The sequence below is a fragment of the Seriola aureovittata genome, chromosome 16 (genome assembly GCF_021018895.1).
Source record: "Seriola aureovittata isolate HTS-2021-v1 ecotype China chromosome 16, ASM2101889v1, whole genome shotgun sequence".
In the NCBI taxonomy this organism is placed as follows: Eukaryota; Metazoa; Chordata; class Actinopteri; order Carangiformes; family Carangidae; genus Seriola; species Seriola aureovittata.
In genome coordinates, this window is record NC_079379.1 from 6,958,930 (window position 1) to 6,981,429 (window position 22,500).

At 40.6% G+C, this 22,500-nt stretch overlaps 7 gene segments (V, D, J or C); 4 read left to right on the forward strand and 3 right to left on the reverse strand.

Annotated features, from left to right (window-relative positions):
* Nucleotides 1–187: 187 nt before the first annotated feature.
* LOC130183712 (immunoglobulin kappa variable 3-11-like) lies at nucleotides 188–785 on the reverse strand. The segment is given in 2 exon segments: nucleotides 188–492; nucleotides 709–785. Coding segments are annotated over 2 exon segments (357 nt in total).
* A 1,926-nt stretch (nucleotides 786–2,711) lies between these two features.
* LOC130183696 (immunoglobulin kappa variable 4-1-like) lies at nucleotides 2,712–3,325 on the reverse strand. The segment is given in 2 exon segments: nucleotides 2,712–3,116; nucleotides 3,214–3,325. Coding segments are annotated over 2 exon segments (435 nt in total).
* Nucleotides 3,326–7,950: 4,625 nt separating this feature from the next.
* LOC130183937 (Ig kappa-b4 chain C region-like) lies at nucleotides 7,951–8,750 on the forward strand. The segment is given in 2 exon segments: nucleotides 7,951–7,969; nucleotides 8,132–8,750. Coding segments are annotated over 2 exon segments (351 nt in total).
* A 2,867-nt stretch (nucleotides 8,751–11,617) lies between these two features.
* LOC130183941 (Ig kappa-b4 chain C region-like) lies at nucleotides 11,618–12,676 on the forward strand. The segment is given in 2 exon segments: nucleotides 11,618–11,630; nucleotides 12,129–12,676. Coding segments are annotated over 2 exon segments (363 nt in total).
* Nucleotides 12,677–14,118: 1,442 nt separating this feature from the next.
* LOC130183714 (immunoglobulin kappa variable 6D-21-like) lies at nucleotides 14,119–14,694 on the reverse strand. The segment is given in 2 exon segments: nucleotides 14,119–14,426; nucleotides 14,643–14,694. Coding segments are annotated over 2 exon segments (360 nt in total).
* A 2,659-nt stretch (nucleotides 14,695–17,353) lies between these two features.
* Nucleotides 17,354–17,894, forward strand: LOC130183942 (Ig kappa-b4 chain C region-like). The segment is given in 1 exon segment: nucleotides 17,354–17,894. A coding segment is annotated over 1 exon segment (369 nt).
* Nucleotides 17,895–18,452: 558 nt separating this feature from the next.
* The window catches only part of LOC130183943 (Ig kappa-b4 chain C region-like), a 9,214-nt gene continuing 5,166 nt past the window's right edge, over nucleotides 18,453–22,500 (forward strand). The window contains 2 exon segments of the C gene segment in view: nucleotides 18,453–18,612; nucleotides 18,759–18,817. Of these exon segments, the coding sequence occupies nucleotides 18,453–18,612; nucleotides 18,759–18,817 (219 nt within the window).

Sequence of the window (22,500 nt, forward strand, 5' to 3'; positions counted from 1 at the left end):
GTGTGTGTCTGTGTGTTTGTGGAAGAAGTAAAATATTCCTCATGTTTTATATTAAATGAAATAAATACAGATTTCTCGTTCATGTTTCTATATGTTGCAGTCAAACCTCTAGTATTTTAGTCTCAGTGCAGCTGTTGAGTCAGATCAGTTCCTCTGCAGCTGAGGGAGGTTTTTGTACGACGCTTTTTCACTGTGTGAACGGGCTGTAACCCTGCTGACAGTAGTAAACTCCTGAATCTTCAATCTGAACTCCACTGATGGTCAGAGTGAAGTCAGTCCCTGATCCACTTCCACTAAAACGACCTGGAACTCCAGACTGACGGGTTCTAGCATTATAAATCAGGAGTTTAGGAGCTTCTCCAGGTTTCTGAAGGTACCAGTGGAGGTAGCTACTAACACTTGAACTGGTTTGACATCTGATAGAGACAGCCTGTCCTGGAACAACAGACTGAGATCCAGGAGACTGAGTCAGGATGATTTCTCCTGATGAACCTGGAAAACATGAAGAAGAGGAGAAGGGTTATTGAGACAAATCCAGCTTGGAGAAAGATGATCAACATCCAAACAGAAGAGGATCATTTCTTTAACATGGAGAACAGATGGAAGAAGGTCAATGCTGCTTGTCTCAGTGTTTCTCCATCACAGCAGAACATGATAGTGGTGAACCTGGTTGCATCCTGAAGCAAAGTTTTCACAAGAGAGTCTCACCCTGAACAAGGAGCCCCAGGGTGGCCAGCAGTAGAGTCAGAGACATCATCATTGTGCTGCCGGCGTGTCAGTGGCTCTGAAAGGCCTGGACAGCCACTGATCAACACTGGCCTCTTAACGGCTGGGAGCAGAGAGGCAGGACACATATGCAAACACACAGAGTCAGTGAACTGTAGCTGTCCTCAACATATCATGCTGTGTCCTCCTCACTGCTGAAACAATGACAAAGAAAAAGTGTCAATTAAAATAATTATTAAATTCTATATTTGGATTTGAAGAATTTGATTTTAAATAACTAATTGCATTTTACAGGAAGTCAATTTCAGCATTTCTACTCACCACAGCTTTGAGATAACTCCTGGTAAAGTTAAAAAAGACCTTGGATTAAACATGAAGTATAACGAAATATCAGAGATACACCTTCATATTCAAGTTTCGCCAATCATTTTGTTAATCATAAGATAGTTCCACATACATGACAGAGACATGTTTCCTTTTAAGCTTCAGTGTTAAACTGCTTCAGTCCTTATGATGTTGACTCACTTGGTCAACACTCATCATTTACTATCAGCATAAATGATGGTGTCCCACAGGGCTCCATTTTGGGTTCTCTGTTGTTCAGACTTCATTTTCTTGTTTATTATTAGGGAATATTAAATAGATTTTTTTATTTTAGTGTAGATGATGAAGTGCAGATTTTTTAAATCATTGTCTGATTTCATTTTGATCAATAAACATGGTTAATTTTTTCTCTAATATATTCTTTTCATAAAACATGTCAGCAGCTTAATAGACACCATGACAGACACTCATCTTATGTTACTGATGTACACGGATGATACAATCATCAAAAGAAGGGTTGCAGAATGCTCAATATTACATGTGTGATTTATGTGACAAAAGGAAGTCGATGCTCAATAGTGATAAAACTAAAGTTATTGTTTTTGGTTTGTAGAGAAGCTGATATTAGAAAGACTCTGTTCATGTGTAATTGGGAAAATTTGCAGATTTTCCTACATTTTAAATACTTTGGTATCACAATGAACCAAAAGGCTCATTTAAGAGCCGTATAAGATGATGTCCAGAGGTGCTCTCGGTAGTAAATTTAGAAAGTTCAATTATCCTGCAGAAATCAGACTAGACATTTTCAATTGGTTTGCAGGTTTGTCACACCAGCTTTGTTGTATTCATATGAGGTCTGGGGGTTCATATCATAAAATACATACACATAAAATGTCTTAAGAACACCCAACAAGTTGAAATAAAAACATGTAGTAATGTAGATTATGATGAGACAGGATGATGAATAAATAGGTTTCTGGTGGAGGCTGCTAGAAGGTAAAGAAACTAAACTCAGCAGTACAATGCACAACTATTTGCTTCATGTGTATAACTCTGGTGTGTATGTGTCACCATGGTTGCTAAAGATTGACTTGTTACTATATGTCTGTGGTCACTCTAATCTGTGGCTCACACAATAATATACCAATGTCAGCAGGCTGAAACAAACTGTTGAACAGCAGCTGAAAGATGAGGTCATGCAAAATGCAAAGAGAGATCACAACCATGTCAGCCTGTGATCTGTATAGAGTTTAAATGAGAATTTAAGCTGGAGAAATATAGCCAAATGTACAGACAGACTATTTGTAACCTCACGTTTAATGACACCAGAGTTCAGGAGGTTACTAGGGGATGTTTAGGGATGGATGGCAGATAGATGTGTCTATATATATCATTGTTAAAAGGTCAATGGTTAAAGGTGTGTTAGGAGCTGTTCTGAAGAATGTCTGATCTTTGTTTAAGTCAATTTAATATTTTCATATTTATTTGTTGAGGGTTATTGTTCTGTTATGATTGTAATATCTGGTTGTTCTTCATACTGTGTAACCATGGTTGTGTGTGTGTGTGTGTGTGTGTGTGTGTGTGTGTGTGTGTGTGTGTGTGTGTGTGTGTGTGTGTGTCCTCAGTGAACTGTATCAGTCTCTGCAGTAGCTTCCAGCTGCAGCAGTCAGTTCAGTTTCTGTTCAACCTGACAGAGGGAGGTTTTTGTACGATGCTTTTTCACTGTGTGAACACCCATTGGCTGTTGACGTAATGTGCACTCTGACAGTAGTAAACTCCTGCATCTTCAGCCTGGACTCCACTGATGGTCAGAGTGAAGTCAACTCCATTCCCTGCTCCACTTCCACTGAATCTGGAGGAGATTCCTGAAAATCTGTCTGATATGTAGTAGATCAAAAGTTTAGGAACTTCTCCAGTTTTCTGATGGTACCAGGACAGGAAGTATTTTGTTGGGGAACAGCATGATCCAACTTGTGAACTGGCCTTGCAATCAACAGTGACAGTTTGACCAAGCTGCACTGATTTGGCTGCTGACTGAGTCACAACAACATTTTGTCCAACAGACCCTGAGGAGAGATAAGAAACACTGGACATGAGATGGTGAGGTGAAACTCAGCTACACTCCAAATGATTTTCACATGACAGAAAAATGATGTTCCTCACCCTGAGTGAAGCAGAGGAGAGTCCAGATGAGGACGGAGACCAAAGTCATGTTTCTGATGAGGAGGATTTCTGTGTCTTCTGTTGTCATGAAGGACAGCTGTCAGTCATCCAGTCTTCAACTCTCAGGACTATAAACTCTCCCAGAGCACTGGAGCATGGTGCTGCTGATGCAAAGTGGCTCTCTATGGAAATGCTCTGACTGACTCCACTGCTCTCTTTCAACTCTCTGTAACACCCTCTCTCTCTTTTTCAGGTTCTCTCTTTCTCTCTGGTGTTTGCCAGTTTTCAATAATGTTTCTAATTTGACTATGTCCAGATAATAAAGATCTGTTCATCAAATAAATTCAGCTTCCGTCTATAAATTGTGCCTCCAGAAATATATATTTAGGTATCATCAGCATAAAGAGATATCCCGTAACTTTACACTCACTCTGTAGCTCTTTCTCTGTCTCTGTTTTAATGTGGATATATTTTATATCTCAATAGTGCTGTTAGTTTCTAGTGATGCTGATTTGCTCAATATTTCATGACAACCAAAACTCTTTTTTCACAAATTTATTTTCAGTGTTCATAATTGAAGCGATACCTGTCTGCTGTCATGGTGCTGACGTCTTTAGAGTAACAGCTGATCCATGAAATCCACATTAACTTATCTCATTTCTGGATCAGCTCAAAGGGATGACGCCATTGCTCGCTGATGACTTGACAACAACTGTTTGGATACATTGATCAACTGTAAAATATTCAGTGACTCACTTCGACCTGATTGTGTATCAGTATTTCAGTGTCCAGTGCCATCACAAAACCATTTTCTCTGAACCTGTTGAAAAGCCCTTGAAGCAACGTTTCCAACCTGGTCTCACACGACTCTTGTGCTGTGTTGATACTAAACTTAGAAAATACTGTTTGTATGTTACAGAGTGTGATTTAAACAATATTTATGGATTACATATTTTGTAATCTTTACTTTGAATATACCTGCTGGTTTATGAGAGTGAATGTTGCCAAACTTGCTAACACTCAAAATCCTTGAACTTTTACGAACTGTTGATGTGATCATTTTGTTTAAGCTGTTAATTTATTTATCATTCACTATCAAAATGACAGTGTATGTTGGCTGTTCTTTTCCCTTTTTTAAGTGGTACCCAGAGAAACATTTATTATTGTATTAATTAAAGTTATTATTTGACATCAATATTTGAAGATTAATATGTTTTGCTAATATCTGATATCCAATAATTGATAAGCTTTTGCATCTACAAATAGATTTTTCAGTTAAAGTGCAATTTTAAATTCTTGTTGAATGTTTTCAGTGTTTGAGGTGTAATAAGGTTTATAGAGTATTAGTCTAATGATATTTGTTTTATAAATGTTTAATTTTATTCTAATTGTTGCTGGTAAAATTATTTTTAAACTACAGTTTAGATTTGATTTAACAATAATTTGACTGAAATTAGAGGTGAAATCATCTGTATATATTCAATGTTTTTAGCTAAATATACTTTACAGTAACAATAATCCTGTAACTCCAACTGAAGATCAATAAAACATTCCAGAAATGTAATTAATGAATAATGTAACTGAATTCATCAAAATAATCATACAAACGTTCACATTACTATTTATACATTAAATGAATTTGTCATGCTTCTGTTGTTTGAGTGTCAGTGCAGCTGTTGAGTCAGATCAGTTCCTCTGCAGCTGAGGGAGGTTTTTGTACGACGCTTTTTCACTGTGTGAATGGCGAACTTCTACGCTGCTGACAGTAGTAAACTCCTGAATCTTCAGCCTGAACTCCACTGATGGTCAGAGTGAAGTCAGACACACTAGATGATCTTCCACTAAAACGACCTGAAACTCCAGTCTGAAGGCCTGTGGCTTTAAAAATTAGGAGTTTAGGAGTTTCTCCGGGTTTCTGAAGGTACCAGTTTAGCCACTTTTTATCTTCATATTCAACACTTGAACTGGTTTGACATCTGATAGAGACAGTCTGTCCTGCAACAACAGACTGAGATCCAGGAGTCTGAGTCAGGATGAGTTGTCCTGATGAACCTGGAAAACATGAAGAAGAGGAGAAGGGTTATTGAGACAAATCCAGCTTGGAGAAAGATGATCAACATCCAAACAGAAGAGGATCATTTCTTTAACATGGAGAACAGATGGAAGAAGGTCAATGCTGCTTGTCTAAGTGTTTCTCCATCACAGCAGAACATCATTGTGGTGAACCTGGTTGCACCCTGAAGCAAAGTTTTCACAAGAGAGTCTCACCCTGAACAAGGAGCCCCAGGGTGGCCAGCAGTAGAGTCAGAGACATCATCATTGTGCTGCCGGCGTGTCAGTGGCTCTGAAAGGCCTGGACAGCCACTGATCAACACTGGCCTCTTAACGGCTGGGAGCAGAGAGGCAGGACACATATGCAAACACACAGAGTCAGTGAACTGTAGCTGTCCTCAACATATCATGCTGTGTCCTCCTCACTGCTGGAACACTGACTCTTTCAATCATCCTCATGGAGATCGACACAAACTCAGCATGTTATATAACATATAACTTAACATACTGTTGTTGTTTACAATAGGGGATTCTGAATTGATTCTTTACCTTCATGTGATACATAACTGTCCATTTTCTACATGGTTGTCTGATGTCAGTACGATCAGTAAAGAAGGTTGATTTTTCTCTTTATGATAAAATGTTGTCATGAAATATGTCGGCAGCTGAACGGACGTCACCATAGATACTTGTGTATGTCTCTGGTGTGTGTGTGTCACCATGATTGTTCCACATTGATCAGTTACTTGACGGCTGTGGTCTGTCTCACCTGAGGATCACACAATAATAGAAGCATTGAAAGATCAGTTCACACCATGTCAGCCTGTGATCTGTGTGTGTTTGGCGACTTCACGTCTTGCTGACTTTGCAGCTGCTGTTGTTTGCTCCTTTTCAGGCCTGATGTAGATTGTTTATTCCAATAAAACAGGAGCAAAGTAGACCCACACTAAAGCACCTTGGACAGTGAACTCTGAGACTCCTCACCGCATTACCGTATATCACACAATACATGTGCAAGGAAAAGAAGAATGGAGTGAGCGAACTGAACTTGGTGGTGTTTGACAGGCCTCATTAAGTCAAAGGTTCTTTCCAAACATTGCGCCCCTAGCTGTTTCCTAGACGGAGCAGTTACATGGACACACAGACCCACAAACACACAAGCTGAGGATAGGGTCAATCATATGCACAATGCGTTTGATATCAGAGCTGCCATACAGTCTGGGAACATTGATGTTTCATATATTGTGAGTCTGGTTTGTGGGTGGACATCAGTGGAGCTGACTCTGCTAGATGTTGTTGTGATGTTAATGGTCTGATTGAGCTTCTTCACTGGAACTGTTCTCTTCACTTGAGGAAACGTCCAGGTTGTTGAGGTGGGAGCTGAACTGTTTGAAGTTCAGGAGGAAAACTGCTGGAGACACTATGAACATCATCAACTGTGTGTGTGTGTGTGTGTGTGTGTGTGTGTGTGTGTGTGTGTGTCCTCAGTGAACTGTATCAGTCTCTGCAGTAGCTTCCAGCTGCAGCAGTCAGTTCAGTTTCTGTTCAGTCTGACTGAGGGAGGTTTTTGTACGACGCTTTTTCACTGTGTGAACACAAGCTGACTGTTGATGTAGTGATAACTCTGACAGTAGTAAACTCCTGAATCTTCAGCCTGGACTCCACTGATGGTCAGAGTGAAGTCAGTGTTAGATCCACTTCCACTAAAACGATCTGGTACTCCAGACTGACGGGTTGTAGCTAAATAAATCAGAAGTTTAGGAGCTTCTCCAGGTTTCTGAAGGTACCAGTGGAGGTAGTATTGTGAACCAGAGTATTGAGCTACTGCTGGACTGGCCTTACAGTCAACAGAGACAGTTTGACCAAGCTGCACTGATTTGGCTGCTGACTGAGTCACAACAACATTTTGTCCAACAGACCCTGAGGAGAGAGAAGAAACACTGGACATGAGATGGTGAGGTGAAACTCAGCTACACTCCAAATGATTTTCACATGACAGAAAAATGATGTTCCTCACCCTGAGTGAAGCAGAGGAGAGTCCAGATGAGGACGGAGACCAAAGTCATGTTTCTGATGAGGAGGATTTCTGTGTCTTCTGTTGTCATGAAGGACAGCTGTCAGTCATCCAGTCTTCAACTCTCAGGACTATAAACTCTCCCAGAGCACTGGAGCATGGTGCTGCTGATGCAAAGTGGCTCTCTATGGAAATGCTCTGACTGACTCCAGCAGGGACTTGGATCACTCTGATCATGCTGTTTCTCAATGGATCAATAACTTGATCAGAGTATTGATGATGAAAGTGCTGATGCTCATTTCTATGTAAATTTTATTTTATTTTATTTCATCTCAAAGATTCAGATTCTTCACACAGTGTATGGAAAAACATCAATGTTATATTGAACAAGCATTCTGTATGAGTCAGATTAATTTAATGAGTTTTAATGTGTAAATTGTTAGTTAATAAAGTTCATTTTGAATGAACAAAGTAAACAGACTTCATGTCAGTCTTTTCTGTTTTAGATAAGAAATCTTTCAGACGCTTTAAAATGTTTATAACTGACATTTTTCATATTTGTATATTTATTGTTTTAGTGTAAAATTCATATTAAACATTAACACAAGAGAGGAACTTTGACCTCTTTATCTTTAGTATTGAAACCTGTCTGTTGCCATGGTTCATCAGTGATGCCTCTCTGTTGCCATGGTTACTGAGCGGAGAGAGGGAAATGAAACAGTGAAGAGCAGTTTCATCCAATCTGAGGACTACCAACAGAAGCTACAGTCTCCTCTGCTGCAACCAACAGGGTGGAGTTTATTTTCTCCTTATATGAAATTCTTCATATTATCTCTCTGTCTCCTCCTCCAGTGGGTCGAGTGACCCCCACCCTGACGGTGCTGCCCCCCTCCAGTGAGGAGCTGCAGCAGGAGAAGGTCACAGTCCTGTGCCTGGCCAACAAGGGCTTCCCCTCAGACTGGAGTCTGGCCTGGAAGGTGGAGGGCAGCAGCAGCAGCAGCAGCTGGGAGGAGAGCAGGAGCCCCGGGGTGCTGGAGAAGGACGGCCTCTACAGCTGGAGCAGCACCCTGAGGCTCCCTGCGGACCAGTGGAGCAAGCTGGGCTCTGTGACCTGTGAGGCCACCCAGGGCTCCCAGACTCCGCTCTCAGAGACACTGAGGAGAGACCAGTGTTCCCAGTCCTGACCTGACTCACTGGGACTCTGCTACTGGTTTTACTCTGCTCCTGCTCTCTCTCTGCTCTCTGTAACACTGTCTCTCTCTCTTTCTCATTTTCTGTCTTTCTCTCTGACATGTTTGCTAGTTTTCTCTAATGTTTGTAATTCCATCATTTACAGAAAATAAAGATCTGTTCATCAAATAAATTCTGACTCCATTTTCTACTTTTTTTAACATCAACAACTGATCAATAAATTTTGTCAGTGTAATGAAACACAATGTGATTGATTCCTCCCCCTGGTTAAACTTGGTCACTAATTGTTTGAGGGTTCTTCATGTATATTTTCACATTTTTCATATATTTTCGTCAATGAACAGTTTTGTCTCTAATCAGAAGCAGAGCTCTTAAACTGATTGCTCTGTGATGTTTGAAAGACACAAATTTGCTGAATCTCTTTTGGAGTTTCAAAAGCAGAAATATAAAGTCAGGTATCATCAGCATAAAGAGACATCCTGTAACTCTACACTCACTCTTTAGTTCTCTCTGTGTCTCAGTTTAACGTGGCTATCATAGCTATCAATGGTGCCATTTACTTCTAGTGATGCTGACATGTTCAATATTTCATGTCAATAAAAACACTTTGATCACATGAGTTTATATTCAGTGTGTTTCATCATTAAAGTGACACATGTCTGCTATCTTTCTGCTGACATCTTAATAGTAACAGCTGATATATTAAATCCACATTGACTCATCTCATATATTGATCAGGTCACAGGGACGTTGTTGTTTCTTGGTGATGATGAAGAATTGATGGATCAATTAATTCAGTCAGACTCTCAGTTCTAGCAGACAGTGTTTCAGTGTAGCAGTCACATCCTGAACCCTGGTGGGAGCTGCAGGTATGGATGATCACATAAAAAGACTCTTCAACAACAAGCAGCTCTGTGCATGATGTCCTTCACATGTGACCTCTGACCTTGTCTGTGCTGATGTTACAACATGTGGATGCAGTGGAGAGACTGTCAGCTCTTTTGATTTTCTCCTTCTGGTCAACAAACTGAAGCATCAACATGTTCACATGAGTGCAGCAGTTTTTACTCACTGTTATATTTTCTTTGTAAAATGTGTCTCAGAGCTTTTAATGAACTGCTCTCAAATGTTTCCACAATCATTTAATGCTGTTAATATCAGTAGAGGATTTGTGTGTTTGATAGTTTAACATCAATCATTTAAATGTTTTCTTAACAAGTATCAAAAATTCCTATGTGTGTGTGTGTGTGTGTGTGTGTGTGTGTGTGTGTGTGTGTGTGTGTGTGTGTGTGTGTCCTCAGTGAACTGTATCAGTCTCTGCAGTAGCTTCCAGCTGCAGCAGTCAGTTCAGTTTCTGTTCAGTCTGACTGAGGGAGGTTTTTGTACGACGCTTTTTCACTGTGTGAACACACGCTGACTGTTGATATAGTGATAACTCTGACAGTAGTAAACTCCTGAATCTTCAGCCTGGACTCCACTGATGGTCAGAGTGAAGTCAACTCCATTCCCTGCTCCACTTCCACTGAATCTGGAGGAGATTCCTGAAAATCTGTCTGATGTGAGGTAGATCAGAAGTTTAGGAGCTTCTCCAGGTTTCTGATGGTACCAGGACAGGATGTATTTTGACCCAGTGTAGTGAGCTACTGCTGGACTGGCCTTACAGTCAACAGAGACAGTTTGACCAAGCTGCACTGATTTGGCTGCTGACTGAGTCACAACAACATTTTGTCCAACAGACCCTGAGGAGAGAGAAGAAACACTGGACATGAGATGGTGAGGTGAAACTCAGCTACACTCCAAATGATTTTCACATGACAGAAAAATGATGTTCCTCACCCTGAGTGAAGCAGAGGAGAGTCCAGATGAGGACGGAGACCAAAGTCATGTTTCTGATGAGGAGGATTTCTGTGTCTTCTGTTGTCATGAAGGACAGCTGTCAGTCATCCAGTCTTCAACTCTCAGGACTATAAACTCTCCCAGAGCACTGGAGCATGGTGCTGCTGATGCAAAGTGGCTCTCTATGGAAATGCTCTGACTGACTCCAACAGGGACTTGTATCACTCTGATCATGCTGTTTCTCAATGGATCAATCAATTGATCAGAGTATTGATTAGAAATCTGTCACTGATCATCTTTATGTTGAGTTGAATTAATGACTGCAAATAAATTTCTTGTAAAAACTCTTTTCATCTGTTTTCATTTGATGCTAGAAGGATCAACTTTAGTTTGAGACACATTAAAAATATTTATGTTTAAGAAAGGGAATTATTTTAAAATATATTTTCGTTTGTTAGATTTAAAGTTCATTGAAAAACAGGAAGTGATTTATTTGAGTTTGTTGTTGTCAAAGTCAGAGAGCCGTGTCTCTCTACAGTGAGAGGTTTTTGTACGACCACTCAGTCACTTTGTATCACTGTGGTACACGTTCGGTGGAGGAACCAGACTGGATGTTGGAAGTAAGTTTATATTTTATGTATTTTATTATGTCACAAAGAATATTTTGTGTTTCTCACTTACATTTTTATCTAGAAACTAAAATATGAGATTTTACATTTTTTTATCCTGAAATTTTCTGCCAACAACAAAATCTACAGTTTTGTATTTAAAGCGTAAATGATGAATCAAAACATGATCAGTGTTTGGTCCATGATAGAAATCATGTCATCAGATGTTCAGACGACAGAAACTTGAGGACTTGTAGTTGTAGTTTAGCCAGACAGAGTCAGAGAGCCGTGTCTCTCTACAGTGAGAGGTTTTTGTACGACCACTCAGTCACTTTGTATCACTGTGGTTGACTTTTGGTGGAGGAACCAGACTGGATGTTGGAAGTAAGTTTCTCATCAAATATTAAATATTGTCTCGTCAGTTCAGCTTGTAATTTCTGTGTGTGAACATTTGTAGGAGATTTAAATTTCCATTCTTCTGATCCAAATCACTTTAAAATCTCTATGTTATTGTTGATTTCTCCTGTTTAACCATGAAGCTGAACTCAAAGCAGCTTCACTCAACTTTTCTTTACATGTTCCAGTTCATTTGTGAAACGTGAACAATGTGAAGTGCAGGAAAGATTCAAGAACAACAATCCTGCTGTAGAAATGTTTTCACATTTAGTCTTTACATTTGAAAGTGTTTGGAAGTTGAGTTCAAATGATTGTGAAGAGTGAGACTGAAGTTTTCTGAGGCTGTTGGTTTGTGTTTTATTGATATATGTCTGATGTTTAAATGTGGTGGTCAGTTATTTGTGGCTGATCATGTCCTTTAACAGTAGATCTGATTAACTGTTGTGCTCTTGATGCTTTTGACACTAAATGTGTTTCATTATAAATGAAGCAGGACTTTGAAGGAAATCATGAAAAAGCGCAAATATTTTCAAACAGTATTTTATTGTTTCCATTAAATAGTGTCATATAAAGTGCAGTAAAATGCAGCTGTTGAAATGTAAAATCAGCTTCTTTAGTTTCCAGTGTAGTTTGATGTATTTCAGCTCATATGAGGACTCTTTCTGTGCTGATGTGCATGAGAGGTTTCTTAAAGGGAAGTGAAACAATGTGAGTGAGTGACTGGTGGAGCAGAAAAACCATCTGACAGAAACTCCTTAAAGGAGGAAATCAACTGTCACACAGTCAAGGTGTCCAGGTGACCGCTGTTTGATTGACAGATGCTGATTGTTGTCTCCTAGGTGACGCCCGTCCCACCCTGACGGTGCTGCCCCCCTCCAGTGAGGAGCTGCAGCAGGAGAAGGTCACAGTCCTGTGCCTGGCCAACAAGGGCTTCCCCTCAGACTGGAGTCTGGCCTGGAAGGTGGAGGGCAGCAGCAGCAGCAGCAGCTGGGAGGAGAGCAGGAGCCCCGGGGTGCTGGAGAAGGACGGCCTCTACAGCTGGAGCAGCACCCTGAGGCTCCCTGCAGACCAGTGGAGCAAGCTGGGCTCTGTGACGTGTGAGGCCACCCAGGGCTCCCAGACTCCGCTCTCAGAGACACTGAGGAGAGACCAGTGTTCCCAGTCCTGACCTGACTCACTGGGACTCTGCTACTGGTTTTACTCTGCTCCTGCTCTCTCTCTCTGCTCTCTGTAACACTGTCTCTCTCTCTCTCTTTCTCTCTCTCTGTTTCTCATGTTCTGTCTTTATCTCTGATATGTTTGCTAGTTTTCTCTAATGTTTGTAATTTCACTATTTTCAGAAAATAAAGATCTGTTCATCAAATAAATTGACTCCATCATCTAGTTTTTATAACATCAACAACTGATCACGAAACTTTCTCAGTCACATGAAACACAATGTGATTGATCCCTCCCCCTGGTTAAACTTGGTCAATAATTGTTTGTGAGTATGAGAATGAAAGTAAAATAAAATTTATTGTGAACAGAAGGAATAGATTTTTGGTGCTTAGACCCCGGCAGGAAGTGGATCACTATGAACAAGATCCAAAGGTTAAGTTCCTTCCAATAAGAGTAATCTTCCCCCGGAGTCTAGACACTGGGGGTGATGATGAGGACTGGAGCTCAGGAATGGGAACGTCTTGATGAGGGAACTTCTGATTGGATGGTTTGATTGGAGATGGTCCGGCGTCCATGGTTGAGGTGGAGAAGGGGTGGAGGCGGGTCGCAGATTATTCGCGGTGCTAAAATGACAGCTGAATGACAACAGAGACAGAGACAATTTGAAAGTTTGACAGCTTACAGGTGATTGGCTGAAGGCCGCCGTGTAAGGTTGTTATTGGGTGAAGATGTGAATGAGTGGGTGGAGCTTTTAGATAGCGGGAAATGTTGCTTGTGACTTAGAAGTCATGTGCAAGGAGAAAGTCTTCCTGACTGAACGTTCGCTAAGCTTTATTAAAGTGACACATGTCTGCTGTCTTTCTGCTGACATCTTAATAGTAACAGCTGATCCATGAAATCCACAGTGACTCATCTCATATATCGATCAGGTCACAGGGACGTTGTTGTTTTTGCTTGGTGATGATGTCACAAAGAATTGATTGGGTAAATTGATTCATTCAGACTCTCAGTTCTAGCAGACAGTGTCTCAGTGTAGCAGTCACATCCTGAACCCTGGTGGGAGCTGCAGGTACGGACGTTCATAAGAAAAGACTCTTCAACAACAAGCAGCTCTTTGCATGATGTCCTTCACATGTGACCTCTGACCTTGTCTGTGCTGATGTTACAACATGTGGATGCAGTGGAGAGACTGTCAGCTCTTTTGATTTTCTCCTTCTGGTGAACAAACTGAAGCATCAACATGTTCACATGAGTGCAGCAGTTTTTACTCACTGTTATATTTTCTTTGTAAAATGTGTCTCAGAGCTTTTAATGAACTGCTCTCAAATGTTTCCACAATCATTTAATGCTGTTAATATCAGTAGAGGATTTGTGTGTGTTTGACAGTTTAACATCAATCATTTAAATGTTTTCTCAACAACTATCAAAAAGTCCTGTGTGTGTGTGTGTGTGTGTGTGTGTGTGTGTGGAAAAAGTAAAATATTCATCATGTTTTATAGTAAATGAAATAAATATAGATTTTCTGTCAGATGAAACTTTTCACAGCATGAGAATATGTTGCAGTCAAACCTTTAGTGTTTTAGTGTCAGTGCAGCTGTTGAGTCAGAACAGTTCCTCTGCAGCTGAGGGAGGTTTTTGTATAACGCTTTTTCACTGTGTGAACGGGAAGCTGCTACTCTGCTGACAGTAGTAAACTCCTGAATCTTCAGCCTGAACTCCACTGATGGTCAGAGTGAAGTCAGTCCCTGATCCACTTCCACTAAAACGATCTGGAACTCCAGACTGACGGTTTGTAGCATAATAAATCAGGAGTTTAGGGGCTTCTCCAGGTTTCTGAAGGTACCAGTGGAGGGAGCTACTAACACTTGAACTGGCTTTACATCTGATAGAGACAGTCTGTCCTGGAACAACAGACTGAGATCCAGGAGACTGAGTCACAGTGATTTCTCCTGATGAACCTGGAAAACATGAAGAAGAGGAGAAGGGTTATTGAGACAAATCCAGCTTGGAGACAGATGATCAACATCCAAACAGAAGAGGATCATTTCTTTAACATGGAGAACAGATGGAAGAAGGTCAATGCTGCTTGTCTCAGTGTTTCTCCATCACAGCAGAACATCATTGTGGTGAACCTGGTTGCATCCTGAAGCAAAGTTTTCACAAGAGAGTCTCACCCTGAACAAGGAGCCCCAGGGTGGCCAGCAGTAGAGTCAGAGACATCATCATTGTGCTGCCGGCGTGTCAGTGGCTCTGAAAGGCCTGGACAGCCACTGATCAACACTGGCCTCTTAACGGCTGGGAGCAGAGAGGCAGGACACATATGCAAACACACAGAGTCAGTGAACTGTAGCTGTCCTCAACATATCATGCTGTGTCCTCCTCACTGCTGGAACACTGACTCTTTCAATCATCCTCATGGAGATGAATGAAAACCATTAACTTTGTGTAACAACTGAAAAATAACAAAGTGTTTTCAAATAAAATAATTCTTCATCTTGTGTTGCTCACCTGTGTCAGTCAGCGACGGCCCGTAGCACAGGCAGTATAGGAGAATGCTGCAAATGGGAGAAGAAAAAAATGAAATGTTGAACTTCTACTATTTATTCATACTATTAAAACTATCATTTTGAAACATAACATAAGCCCACATAACAAAACAACTACATACGAAAGTCTATCAAATAATGGAGAGTCCTTTTTTTCTTGATCCTTCCGCACCCCCGGTCCCCCTCCCTGGCTGCAGTGCCAGCCCACAACCTTGATTACACCATACTACAACATCTGAAAACTAGAGAAATTTTAGACTCATTTCTAGGTGAATTCTAAAGACACACATAATAATAAAATTCAAACATATCTGATACATAAAATACAAATGGACACGTGGTGAATACAGCTGTTTCCCTGAGTTTAGTAAGTCTGTGTCAGCACTAGATTCACCTACCAAATGAAGACAAAAGCATGTGATCACCTAATGTCTCGGGTAGGGCCACTATGCAGAACCTTCCCCCTTGGCAGACATGAACACAGAGGGCTTGATCGACTCAATGTGAAAGCGAGACACTAGCGGATTGTCAGCACCAGACAAAACTTGCCCATGTGCTGTAGAACCCATTATGCAACTAAATTATGCATATTGCATTTGCAGTTAATGTTTTCTGCTCATGCAATAAGTCTTAATGTATTCATTGGTTTTTTTAATATCTTATATTGTTCAATGGCTTCTTTATATTGTATTTATAATTTAATTAATGTCACTTGTTTCTAATACGGTTTTTATATTGTGGGTTATTTTCTGTTAAAAAGAAAATATAATCTCAAAGACAAAGCTCTGCAGTTTCTGTGTGAGTGTTTGAACATTGGTTGTGAAACTGACTGCAATGCAAGGGGGGCGCAAGTAAAGTCTTCCTGAGGGATCCAAATGAATTAATGTTACATGGAGGTTAAAATCAGTTACTACAGAAGAAACATGTGAGTGTGTGTGTGTTTGTATGTGTGTGTGTGTGTGTGTGTGTGTGTGTGTGTGTGTCCTCAGTGAACTGTATCAGTCTCTGCAGTATCTTCCAGCTGCAGCAGTCAGCTCAGTTTCTGTTCAGTCTGACTGAGGGAGGTTTTTGTACGATGCTTTTTCACTGTGTGAACACAGCTTGACTGTTGATATAGTGATAACTCTGACAGTAGTAAACTCCTGCATCTTCAGCCTGGACTCCACTGATGGTCAGAGTGAAGTCAACTCCATTCCCTGCTCCACTTCCACTGAATCTGGAGGAGATTCCTGAAAGTCTCTCTGATGTTCTAATGATCAGGAGTTTAGGAGCTTCTCCAGGTTTCTGATGGTACCAGGACAGGTAGTATTGTGAACCAGAGTATTGATGAGCTTTTGGACTGGCCTTACAGTCAACAGAGACAGTTTGACCAATCTGCACTGATTTGGCTGCTGACTGAGTCACAACAACATTTTGTCCAACAGACCCTGAGGAGAGAGAAGAAACACTGGACATGAGATGGTGAGGTGAAACTCAGCTACACTCCAAATGATTTTCACATGACAGAAAAATGATGTTCCTCACCCTGAGTGAAGCAGAGGAGAGTCCAGATGAGGACGGAGACCAAAGTCATGTTTCTGATGAGGAGGATTTCTGTGTCTTCTGTTGTCATGAAGGACAGCTGTCAGTCATCCAGTCTTCAACTCTCAGGACTATAAACTCTCCCAGAGCACTGGAGCATGGTGCTGCTGATGCAAAGTGGCTCTCTATGGAAATGCTCTGACTGACTCCAACAGGGACTTGGATCACTCTGATCATGCTGTTTCTCAATGGATCAATCAGTTGATCAGAGTATTGATGATGAAAGTGCTGATGCTCATTTCTATGTAAATTTTATTTTATTTTATTTGATCTCAAAGATTCAGATTCTTCACACAGTGTATGGAAAATCATCAATGTTATATTGAACAAGCATTGTGAGTCAGATTAATTTAATGAGTTTTAATGTGTAAATTGTTAGTTAATAAAGTTCATTTTGAATGAACAAAGTAAACAGACTTCATGTCAGTCTTTTCTGTTCTAGATAAGAAATCTTTCAGACGCTGTAAAATGTTTGAAACTGATATTTTACATGTTTGTAAATTTATTGTTTTAGTTAAAAATTCAGATTAAACATTAACACATGAGAGGAACTTTGACCTCTTTATCTTTAGTACTGAAACGTGTCTGTTGCCATGGTTCATCAGTGATGCCTGTCTGTTACCATGGTTACTGAGCTGAGACAGGGAAGTGAAACAGTGAAGGGCAGTTTCATCCAATCTGAGGACGACCAACAGAAGCAACAGTCTCCTCTGCTGCAACCAACAGGGTGGAGTTATTTTAGTTTATTTTCTCCTTGCATGAACTTCCTTCATATTGTCTCTCTGTCTCCTCCAGTGGGTCGAGTGACCCCCACCCTGACGGTGCTGCCCCCCTCCAGTGAGGAGCTGCAGCAGGAGAAGGTCACAGTCCTGTGCCTGGCCAACAAGGGCTTCCCCTCAGACTGGAGTCTGGCCTGGAAGGTGGAGGGCAGCAGCAGCAGCAGCAGCTGGGAGGAGAGCAGGAGCCCCGGGGTGCTGGAGAAGGACGGCCTCTACAGCTGGAGCAGCACCCTGAGGCTCCCTGCGGACCAGTGGAGCAAGCTGGGCTCTGTGACCTGTGAGGCCACCCAGGGCTCCCAGACTCCGCTCTCAGAGACACTGAGGAGAGACCAGTGTTCCCAGTCCTGACCTGACTCACTGGGACTCTGCTACTGGTTTTACTCTGCTCCTGCTCTCTCTCTCTGCTCTCTGTAACACTGTCTCTCTCTCTTTTATTTCACATGTTTCACTAACAATATTTACCAGCTTCTCTCAGTGTTTCAATATTGTTTCTGTGTTTCCAGATAATAAAAATCTGATCATCAAATCACTTGTTTTCATCTTTTGTTTCAAAGTGTCTTTCTCTTTAATTAATTTATAGAAAGCAGTATAAAGTGTAAGATTAGATAAATATATGTCCCTATATACTGTATATTCATACAGTATATGAACTCAGACATAATTCCTCATTATAGGTTGATTAGCATAAAGCAGTGATTAAAGTAGTATAAGTCCATAATTTGTGATCATGAACTCCTTCATGACTGTAAATAATCTCCAATAATACAAAACTGTAACTAAACCCATGGTAGGAACACTTCAATGAAGAATCACCCAGTCATCTCTTATTACTGAAGTGTGTTCATGGTAACTACTCTAACATTCTTATTCTTTTAGCTGTGTCCAAACAATCTGCAAAATCCTTCAAATAAAACAAGAAAAAATCTTTTCTGGATCTGAAAGAAAAAGCAACATGTCATCAGCATGTAGAGAAATAAAATGAGAGTGATCTGTCATTTTAACTTTGGACATATTTACTTCAGAATTCTGCTGAAGAGCTCAAGGCTTTTCCTTGCGTCATTTCGCCTCCAGTACCTTCATGTATGCTGTGGGTAATGCAGAAAACCTCAGCAAAAACACAGTCTGTAGGGCAACACATAAGGTGGCACGTGCTATTACAGAGCTGCTGAATGCCTTTGTTGTGTTCCCTGGACACTTGCCCATGCTGTCCATAAAAGAGGGCTTTAATAATATAGCAGGTAGACATTAACCGATGTGACTATTTGATCCATGAACAATGCAGACTCTCATCCATATGCTGTTGTGTATTAAATGCAGTTCATTTCAGTGGATTCCCCACAGTGATAGGTGCTATAGATTGTACCCACATTCCCATTTCTTCAAGTCTGGGTGAATGAAGCCAATTATGTGAATCGCAAGTCGTTCCACAGCCTCAATGTTCAGGTAAAACTTATATATCCTATATTATCAGCAATATCTTGCCTTAACTTTGAGATTTCATTCTACTCTGTTGTTATTCTTATTTTCATTTAGTATGGAACTCGGTAAATGTGTGTGTGTGTACGTATATATGTATATGTATGAGCAACATGTCCTTTTGTGTGTAAGTGATAACAGTTGTAACACAAAACTTCCCGTTCAGGTGGAAATACAGTAACTATCTGATAAATAAGGACACTCATTGTTTGGTTCACATGCCTGCGTGGCCTCAGAGTAGCTCCAGAACGAGCATGTAAAATCATTGTAGCGTGTGTTGTGCTCCACAATAAGGAGGGAGAGGACTCCTCCTGTGAGTCAGCAGACCCCTGATGTGGTGGACCCCGTCACCCTGGACCACCTCACCTGCAGGGCTTTTTCCTTCATAAGAAACCGCAGCATTTTCTTTTAACATGAGAAACAGAGGCCATTGTCTTTTGAGTTGTACTTCAGAAACAAAGGCATTTCCTTCACACCTGTTGCCAAAGAAAGAAAAAGAACAGGCCATTGTATCTTGATGAGCAAGTCTTTATTTGATTGTGTTTTGTTCTCTTGTTTCTGTTAACAAAAAGAAAAATACATTTTAGTTACTTCTTTCCCATGTCTGTAAATGAATTACATGACTGAATTACTTTCTTTTCATGCTCCAATTTCTCCACCTCCAGTTTGACTTATTTTAATTGCTGTCTTTTAAACTCAATGTCAAATTTTTTATATTCATTATCAAGTTTGTCCTCGATGTCCAGCTCTAGAGTTCTCTTGTAGAGAGACCTCACATTGTCTGTTCCAACCTGAAACTAATGACACAGAATACAGTTGCTTTAACATGTAAGCATTGTAACTTTGCAAGGCTCAACTGAAGAAAGGTGCAAATGTCACATTGAGTTCCCTGTTTACATTAAAGCTCATTCATTAACACGTGTGATCCTCTTGGCCGGGAGGCGGAGGCCACCGGCTCAGGGGGAGGAGGATTTCCCTCTTCCTGCAAAATGAAGATCTCAGCAACTGATTGATTTTAGAGAGCACATGAAGCCACTATGAGTCCCACAGATGACATGCCAGTGTTTATGGCAAGTTGCTTTCACTGTCACCTCTGTATGGGACAGTGTGTACGTGGGTGTTGGCAGCAACACCAGTGTTTCCCTGTCAACTGTAGAGAAGGTACATACATGTTATTCCCACACTGGTTAGTCGAATATAGTTGTATTTGATCTTTTTTTAATTACTAACAAGCATTGGTCAAAACTGAAGTCACACTGGTTAAAACTCTTCACACAGTCAGCAAAACAGAAGTGGAGCAAACTGTGAAGCACTTTTCATTGCTTTCACACAAAATGCATTCAGTGACCTCAGAGTCCACCACCTGCAAAACACTCTACTTTTGCAGCACATTTTTCAAATGCTAACACACGTTGTTCAAAACCAAAACAGTTAAAAACACAATCAAAACAGAATGATGGGGAAAAAAATATTGTGCATTTCTGCTGCAGCCATATTGAAATCTATAGAAAATATTATCAGAATATTGACAATAAAATGAAATAATAATAATTCCAAACTCAGCTGAGTGCAGTTTGCAGCTGAACACCTGCCCAGGTGACCTGTGTTTGGCCTCATTACTGCAGCAAACAGATAAAAAGGGATGGCTTCTGAATGTTTCTTTTTGGAAATATGGATCAAAGAGGACAGGTTGGTGGAGAGAGAAGAGTGGCAGAGAGAGGGAGAAGAGGAAGGAGAGGAAGACCAAGAGCTCTGATGGTCTCTGATGAGATAAGAGCTGCAATTATTGACCATGTGGAGAATCATGGCCGGGTTAAGTGTGCAGCCAAACCTGTGGAGTTTAACAATTGCATCAATACTGAGAATTTTCCAGCAAAACAACAGTTGAGTCATGAATCCCTCAACTATTGAACTATGTTTATGTTTTACATCTACTGACATTTTTGAAATATATTGATTTTTTTGTGTTTAATATTACTACATGTAGGATTCAAAGGTCGCCTCCTACAGGAGGGAGAGGCCGAACTTGTTCACATGCCCGAGAAACTGCTCTCTTTGATATGGTCATTGCAAACAATGCCATACAACATAGTAGAACACATACATAGCTATGCACAATGTGCTGTACTACAACTGTAGATTTACTTTAGTTTAGACGGTAATGGAGATGGAGGGAGGCCAGACCAACTCCACATATATTCATCTTTGTGTCAACCTGGCAAAAACAGGGCGCAGAGGAAGAAACGTCATTGGGCAGCGGGCAACTGTGGATGTCCCAGGCCAGAGAGGAGCAAACATTACAATGTGTGCAGCCCTCTCCAATCATGGTTTGCTTTTGTACAAACCTCTCATTGGTCCCTACAATACAGAGAAGTTCATTTCTATCTTGGACGACCTCCATAATCAACTTGTGCCAGTAGAGGAGAGAGGTCAAAGGGCAAGAAACACAACATTTGTTGATGTGCTGGATAATGTGGCGTTCCACCACTCCGCTGCAGTCACTGACTGGTTTGCTGCACATCCCAGGATGTCCGTCCTTTTCTTGCCTTTTCTTCCTGAACCCTGTAGAAGAGTTTTTCTCCTCGTGGAGGTGGAAGGTTCATGACCACTCTCCACATGACCAGCTGTCCTTGCTGGACGCCATGAATGCAGGGTGTGGAGATATTTCTCCTGAAGCCCGCCAGGGTTTGATCAGACAGTCTAAAAGATTTTTCCCAAGGTGCATTGCCAGAGAAGACATAAGATGTGATGTTGACGAAAAAACACGTGTCCAAATGCAGAAGAGAAAAAGTGAATGTTACACATGAAGTACTGTAAATCACTATGCAAAGATATAGAAAACATAAATGTAATTGAAGTAATTGCTGCATTGCTGATTCATTCTTGTTACAATATACAATACAATAATTTAGTACACTCAATAAAGTGCAAAGATCTTATTCTATTATAAAACACTGATTTATCTGAAAAAAAATCATTCAAACTTCAAAGATAGAATGTCTTTTGTGTAATGCTCTCTGTTGGTAGTTTTTTGTAGTTCAGTGTGCTAAGAGTGACACTGTTTGCTTCCTGAGTGAGACTTGTTGCCAGTGTTGTGGATGAATGAGCTGATTCTGACACATGTATGATGTGTTTTGTTGGTGAGAAAGAGTTTTGGAGGTGAGATGAACTGTTTAGCTGAGATGCATGTTTGTAATGCAGACTGTGTGAAGAGTTCTGAAAAAGTAGTTTCAGTATTGACCAATGCTTGTTAGTAAATGAAAAGAACTGTAGTCCCTATTAATGAGTTTCCCATTTACATACAACACATTTATGCAGCGCGTCATCAAAGTCTCTCATCAGCTGTTTGTTAAATCCTGCTAATTCAACGTTAATAAGTTAGTAAATGTACTAACGTGGTGTTTACACTTGTAACAGAAAATATTTCAGTCATAATACACAGAGGTCTGTAGAAGATGCAGATTCATGGTCAGCAATGGGAAACAAAGTGTAGAGCAGGAACAAGGGTCCAATTACACAGGTTTCTGTTTATGGTAATCTAACCATGTTATTTACAGTATTATACTGAATGACAACTACAAGATATTCATATATTGGCTTATGATAATATTAGTGTTAAAAAATAATTTGTTAACTGACATTAAACACAT